The sequence below is a fragment of the Acanthisitta chloris genome, unplaced genomic scaffold (genome assembly GCF_000695815.1).
Source record: "Acanthisitta chloris isolate BGI_N310 unplaced genomic scaffold, ASM69581v1 scaffold37868, whole genome shotgun sequence".
NCBI classification, from domain to species: domain Eukaryota; kingdom Metazoa; phylum Chordata; class Aves; order Passeriformes; family Acanthisittidae; genus Acanthisitta; species Acanthisitta chloris.
In genome coordinates, this window is record NW_008687133.1 from 4,167 (window position 1) to 11,073 (window position 6,907).

Genomic DNA, 6,907 nt, shown 5'->3' on the forward strand with positions numbered 1-6,907 from the left:
CATATCAAATGTTCTGCTCAGGATGCCTCTGGCAAATGTATGTTGCTGTCATAGAGCAGAGTTTTAAAAGGGTCACTGAAACACCAAAATGTAAATGCAAGCAATTACGCATGCTTAGCCACAACCACAACAAATCAGAATTGTGAGTCTGCACTGATCAGTGTCATGCTATAATTGGAATGTCATTATATGCTAATCCCTAGAGAGGTTCCTTGGAGTGAGAAGGTAATAAGCTTTATTTTGTTGTTTTCAGAGAAATGCTGTGGTAGCCAGTTCATGTTAAGAAGTCTTTTTATGAATTTGTGTATGCTGTTAGAATGACCTGTACCCATGCTTGGTTATGCAATTACCATCTTTAACCCCCTTCTGCTGAAGAGTTAAAACAGTTCCCTAACGACTTCTCTGTGCTATGTTTTGCACCAGGGCTGTGGGGTTGGCTGCTGGGGGTCCCTTGTTGGACTGTGCAACTGCTATTGGGATTCAGAACAAAATCGTGGTAAGAATCCAGAGTAGCTTCCAGGTGGAACTGCTATGACCTGGCTCCCTTTGCAGGAACTGATGGGAAAAGTGTCTCTCTGACAAAGAAGTTAGGCACCTTTGAAAAAATGGTTAAGTCTGGGCTTCTTGAATATAACCAGTAATCCAGGTATCATTCTGAAGGATTAATGTTCTCTGTCCACCAAAAAAACCCCTTCAGTCTTGCTGAACACATGCCTTTCACCTTTGCATTGTCCCATTATCTGCCAGCATGGTACGCTTCTGAGTTTTTCCATTCCAGTTTTATCCCTGGCACCGTATGTTATCAGAAATTCCTGAATGGAGACCATGACTTGAGTGGGTGTGCAAGGGAGCATCTCAAGATGATGAGAACATTTTACAACGGCAAAGCTTCCTGAAACCTCAGTGTTGTTTCTTGTGCTCCTTCTAGAAGCTGTTTTACTTGGTTCTGGTTTTGGCCTCTCTAACTGTTGATAAATGTTCTTCACTGAGTGAAGAAACAAATCAGTTAGAAGCATAATAAAACTGAAGCTGTTCTTTTTATTGTCCAATACCTGAATAAAACCTTAATTAATGTTGTTTTGTTTGCTTTCCCTATTGTGTATTAAAGGTGGATAGCAGAGCTGAGTCAATTGACAAGAAAATTGCTAAGCTTGATGCCGAACTAGTGAAGTATAAGGATCAAATGAAGAAGATGAGAGAGGGACCAGGAAAGGTAAGAATCTTTTGTGGGACTTAAGCGTGAGAGGATGTGACTCACATGTCTTGTCATGTAGTGGGGTGACTTAGCCAGTTCATCAGGTTCTTAGAATTGCATCTTGCCCTACAGATGAGATGTAAGGTCCTGCAGGATTATTTTTATGAAACATGCACCTTCAAACAATGTTTTTATTGGTTATTATTTCTTCTAAAGTGTAGTGTAATTCCTCAGTCAGAAGTAACTTGCTTCCCTTCTTCCTTGCTCTACCTGAATTAAGTCTGGTAAAGAGGCTGTTTTATTCATGAGCCAAAATGAAAAGGTCTGCACTGTGCAGAAAGGGAACATGACAACCCATTTTTAAAGGTGATGAACTTACAGTATAAAACATATCTGATAATAAACATATCTGATATAAACAGTGTTGTTCAAGTACCTGTTGCAGTATTGTTCGATGCTGACCCTTCATATGTGCTAACGAAAGATTGTTCTGATAGACTAAGTTTGACTTTGTATTCTCCTTCTTGAAAAAAATAATTCAGAAGCCAGAAATTAAAAGTATTTTCTATTAGAAGCTTTGCTTACTCGCCTACTTGGTTAATCATTACTGCAGGACAAATGCTGAATGTGACTATTGTTAAACTCTTGGCACTAGTAACTGAGGAATCTTTTGGAAAGCTTAAATCAATGTATTAGGTTTAAACAGTATAATCAAGTGTAAATTAAAATGTTTTCCCTAATGTAACAATCTTGTGTGTTGCAGAATACAGTAAAGCAGAAAGCGTTGAGAGTGTTGAAGCAGAAGAGAATGTGAGTTGAAACCTTTCTCAGTTTGGGATTAATAAAAGCCTGTTTTCTTTAAGGGGGGGTGGCACACTTTCTCTTTCAAGTGCTCTTCTGAGCATTCATTAAAGAAAAATGCTGAGCAAGCTAGCCAGCCTTTCAGAAGCATCTCCTTACAGATTTTACATTGGCATATTTATTGTTCATATGTGAGTATATAAATGTGGATTGGTACAAGATGACCTAAATCTGCTCATGATTACAGCTATGTTTGGCTCCTAAACTTTCTGAGAGATTGCCTTCTTTTATATTATTAATTGATTACTGTAAATTGTGTACTTGATGACCTTGCTTTGGTTTGCTGGAAATTTGCCTGTTCCCCTGTGGACACCCCTGAGGACTCGAGCAGATGTAGTGCAGGTAATTGTGTCTATGTGAAAAGCTCAAAATGAACAGGATATATGATCCTGTGGTCTGGTCTTGTCTTGTCCAATATATTGTCTTGAAATGTGTCCAGCAACAGAGTTAAAGGAAAGGGTGTCAGAACACGGCAAGAGTTTGGGGATGTTTTCTTGGAATATCTTAGTGTCCATGAACTGCAAATCTCTTAGATGCTGTCGCAGCCAAAGCCGAAGTTCATATCATCTTGCATCTCATGTCCCTCAGATGAACTGTACCTTTACAGACTTGCTCAAGTAGTTTTTAAGTATTTATGAACTCTTACCATCCAAAATATCATATGGCAAGGAATGGAAAAGCTTAGTTAGATGTTGTGAGGAGGACTGCTTGGTTTTGAGTTTTAGGGGTTCTTTTGCTGTTCTTTTGACTATGCTGCCTGCTAATCTTCCTTGGTAGTCGTTGTCCTATTTATAGTCACTGGACCTATCCTAATAGGATCATATCCCTCAGTCATCTCTTTTCCATGTTGTTGAGCAGTAATATATTTATGCATTAGTTGTCCAGAAGGTTTTGTATTAGGATCATCCTTGTCTTGCAGGCCTCCTGCTCTAGATATTTGAAGGACTCATGTTCATTTTTATGTTTCATTCCTAGCTTAACTTGACATAGTTTACATTCTTGATTTGAAGTTTAGCTTCAAGAAGGATGATTTTTTTGATTTTTTTAAAGTGTCCCTTTTCTTTTTGCTTAGCCTTAATGGTTTCATTTTGCAGCCTGTACTCTGCTTCCTCCCTGCCCTGCAGTGCCCCAGTGCAGAGCCATTATGGTTTGGATAACCTGGCAACTCTTTCGTTTGACTTACAGCATTAGAGAGCACAGCATGCATGTCTAGCATATGATGGTTAAACTTTTGCCATATCCTCACCTACTTCATAAGCCTAGGCTAATATGGTGTTGCTGTCAGTTAAAACAGAAGCTTACTTCAGGAATAGCTTTGTCAGCTTCAAGTACACAGAAATGCATAATGTCCAGATTTTTATGAAGCTGTTTATTCTGCAGTAGTTTATAAGAAATGAAAAAAGAAAAGTCAAAATCTGTTCCCTTTTTTAGACCACTGCTGCTGATTTTTCAGTTTTGTAAAAAAATTAAGAAAGTTTGTGGTAATAAATGGTGTGGTGTTTTTACAGTTGTTATTTGCATTGTTTTTAACAGGTATGAGCAACAGAGGGATAATCTGTCACAGCAGTCTTTTAACATGGAACAAGCTAATTACACTATCCAGGCACTGAAGGATACAAAGACAACGGTACCAGTATATTAACCGCACACTTGTTTAGCTCGTGTGTGTTACATCAGATAGAAACATGTTTGACTCTCTTCTAGGTCGATGCAATGAAACTGGGGGTGAAAGAAATGAAGAAAGCTTACAAGCAAGTCAAAATTGATCAAATCGAGGTGAGCTTCTGTAGTTTAAATGATTAAAGAACAGAAGTAATGCGCTGAAATAGTGATGAGTGGACTATGTAACTTGAAGGTGAGTTGAGTGTTTCAGTTCATATGAGTTTGCCTGCCTTTTTTATGGGACCACCATCAACATTCCTTCCTTATTTTTGTGGTACTGCATAATCAGTTGTTGACCTTATTATATGGATTGTTTTTTCCTTGCTGAGGTTATTGTTAATCTCTCCCTTCCTTTTCACGTCAGCATAAATGTTAGTGGATACTTCCTGCTATGGCTTTTTTTGTCCTTTTGTCCCCCATGTTTGTAACATGCAGATTAGTCCTTTGCTTGCCCTGTTCAAGGTAGTGCGTGATTTAAAAAGAGCAAAACCTGGACCCAAAACCAGCCAAAAAAAAACCCCCAACAAAACAGCCAAACACCAATCAAACAAAAAATTTAATTTCAAGAGGTCAGCAAGGCCTACTCCTAGCTTCAGAAACTGCTTTGAAAACCCCATAAGATCTCTAAATATAATTTCAATTATGCTGCACTTAAGCTCTTATCCCATGTCATTACTGAATTCCTTTAAGTTCTCCTTCCATTTTCATATAGGGCCTGCATTATAAACCTTTAGGCAAGTATTGTCTCGTTACTTGTACCCAAGTAGAGTGGCAATAAGTATGCTATAGTATCTTCAAAAATTTGCTGTGGCACAACTAAGGTTAGTGTTCATTTGCGAGATTTAATTTTTCTAGGTTTCATACCTCTTCTGCTTTTTGGGATAATGGTGGACTCTGGGTAATTTATTAGAGGTTTTCATTTTACCCTGAAGAGTACTTTTAACAAACGGATCTTGCAGAGGTGTTTCAAGGTTCCTCTTTTTCTGACTCATACATTTATTATAATCTTAATAGTAATTATAGCCACACTGCAGTACCGAACGCATGTGCCTTGACTTGTATTAATGCTGCTTCAAGAATTGGTCATTAAAAGAATTGAGTGCTTTGTGTTTTGGAATTACTAAACTGAATGTGATTAGATATGGACTGGTTGAAACTGATTCTTGCTTCAGGACATACAAGATCAGTTGGAGGATATGATGGAAGAAGCCAATGAGGTCCAGGAGGCACTGAGCCGTAGCTATGGAACACCAGAGATTGACGAAGATGACTTGGAAGCAGGTTAGAAAGGGGCAGGATGATTTTTCACGTTACTGAGTCGTGTAACTGAGTATCATAGTTAATTAATTAAAGTGATCTTTAATTTTATTAGTCAAATACTTTAAATGTGTTTTAAAAAGCTTTAATCACTTTATTAAACATTAAAGCTGCATTTCCTTTAAGAGCAGTAACAAGAGCATGAGACAAACATGAGATACCAATGGAATGCTGCAGGGCAGGATAGAACTTCTCTTGTGTGCATGTGTATTTCCGACTGATGACTAATGCTAAATGAGTCTGAATGCAAACACTCAGTATGAATCCTGTTTCTCTCTTGAGAGCAGCTTTTCTTTTGCAAAAGGAATTCCTTGCATAATTTTTCAACCAGCAAAATTCAATTTCAGAACTGGATGCGTTAGGTGATGAGCTTTTAGCCGATGAGGACAATTCCTACTTAGATGAAGCCGCATCTGCTCCAGCCATTCCAGAGGTCACTCCTACGGACACAAAAAACAGAGTGAGTCCTTTGCTCTTTAAAAGCAAAATACATGTTTGTTTGTTTTGGATTATTCATCTTTGTGTTGGTTGCTTGATATTTGGGATCCTTAATATTTTGGAGAAAAAAGTGTGCCTAATATTTTACGTATTTTGGATGTTATGTATGACAGAATTAAAGTGATCTTAAGAGTGCTCTTAATTGTATTTTGAAGAACTAGAATGGCATTTTGCAACTCCTATCTAATGTCAGATAGCATGTGGAATTTAAGTGCATCATTACAGCTCTAGTAATAGTTATTATAAAAGCATGAGAAAGTCTTCTGTATGTTTACTTTTGGGCATTTAATACAGCTTTGTAGTGAGGAAAGACACTGATGCTCTTATTTTGATTTCAGCTGTCACGGAGTGACAATTGGAGATATAGAAACTTTATAGAAATGATAAGGAAACTTCTGTGAAATGTTCAAGCTCTGCCAGGGGAGGTTTAGATATTAGGAAGATATTTTTTTACAGAGGGAGTAATCAGGCATTGGAATGTGCTGCCCGGGGAGGTGGTGGATTGACCAGACCATGAGGTTTTCAAGGTTTTCAAGACGAGACTGGGTGTGGTACTTAGTGCCATGGTCTGGTAACTGCAGTAGGGTTGGACTCAATGATCTTTGAGGTCTCTTCCAACCTGGTTGATTCTATGAGTCTGTGATTCTATGATTCTAGTTCGTGGAGAGTTGTTAACCTGTCACTTTTTCTCTCTTACAGGACGGTGTATTGGTGGATGAATTTGGATTGCCAAAGATCCCTGCAACATAAAGGCTTCAAAAGCACAATGGGTCTAATGAACTGTACTTTACAAATCATATTAAGAATCTTCTTTTTAAATCCTGGAGAATTTGTCCTTCCAGTGTAACCTTAATATCACTACATCCTAGAATGCAGTATGAATGGCTGGTGGTGTTCTTTCTTTGAAGAAAGTTGTCCTGCTACTGACTTTCTGTTGGTGGAAAATCCATCACAATTCCCTTCAGTGGAGCAGTCAGTCTAATAGGTGTTGGTTCCCGTGTCTTATGGACAGAGTAATGCTTGAAGAGTAGTAGTGGCTGTCGATAGCTGAGGTTTATTTGGACTCTGTATTCTGTTTCTCTTTCTTGAAAGTAAGACTATACGTTGCTGCTTACTCTCTGTAAAATAGCTCCCTTATTACTATGCTTATTTGATAAAAGAATCGAAAGCCAATTTTTAAACTACCGCAAGTCTCGAGACTTTTACGCGATTGTACTTGTAACCTTCTTGAAAACTGTAACGAATCGGGTTATCGTTAACCTCGTGTGTTCGTGGAGACATAAAACACGTAGAATGGCAGAGGCTGTGTGTGGTGTCTGTGGTCGGTTCGGTGTGGCAGAGCTCCGCAGGAGGAGGGCGCAGGGCCCGCGGCCG

At 38.6% G+C, this 6,907-nt stretch overlaps 1 protein-coding gene across 1 annotated transcript; it reads left to right on the top strand.

Annotated features, from left to right (window-relative positions):
- Positions 1 to 1,102: 1,102 nt before the first annotated feature.
- Positions 1,103 to 6,834, top strand: CHMP5 (charged multivesicular body protein 5; the record flags this gene model as incomplete). The annotated part of the gene is made up of 7 exons (XM_009080478.1): positions 1,103 to 1,213; positions 1,959 to 2,005; positions 3,590 to 3,683; positions 3,761 to 3,832; positions 4,891 to 4,999; positions 5,383 to 5,495; positions 6,233 to 6,834. Coding segments are annotated over 7 exons (597 nt in total), but the record flags the coding sequence as incomplete, so codon positions are not given.
- Positions 6,835 to 6,907: the final 73 nt, after the last annotated feature.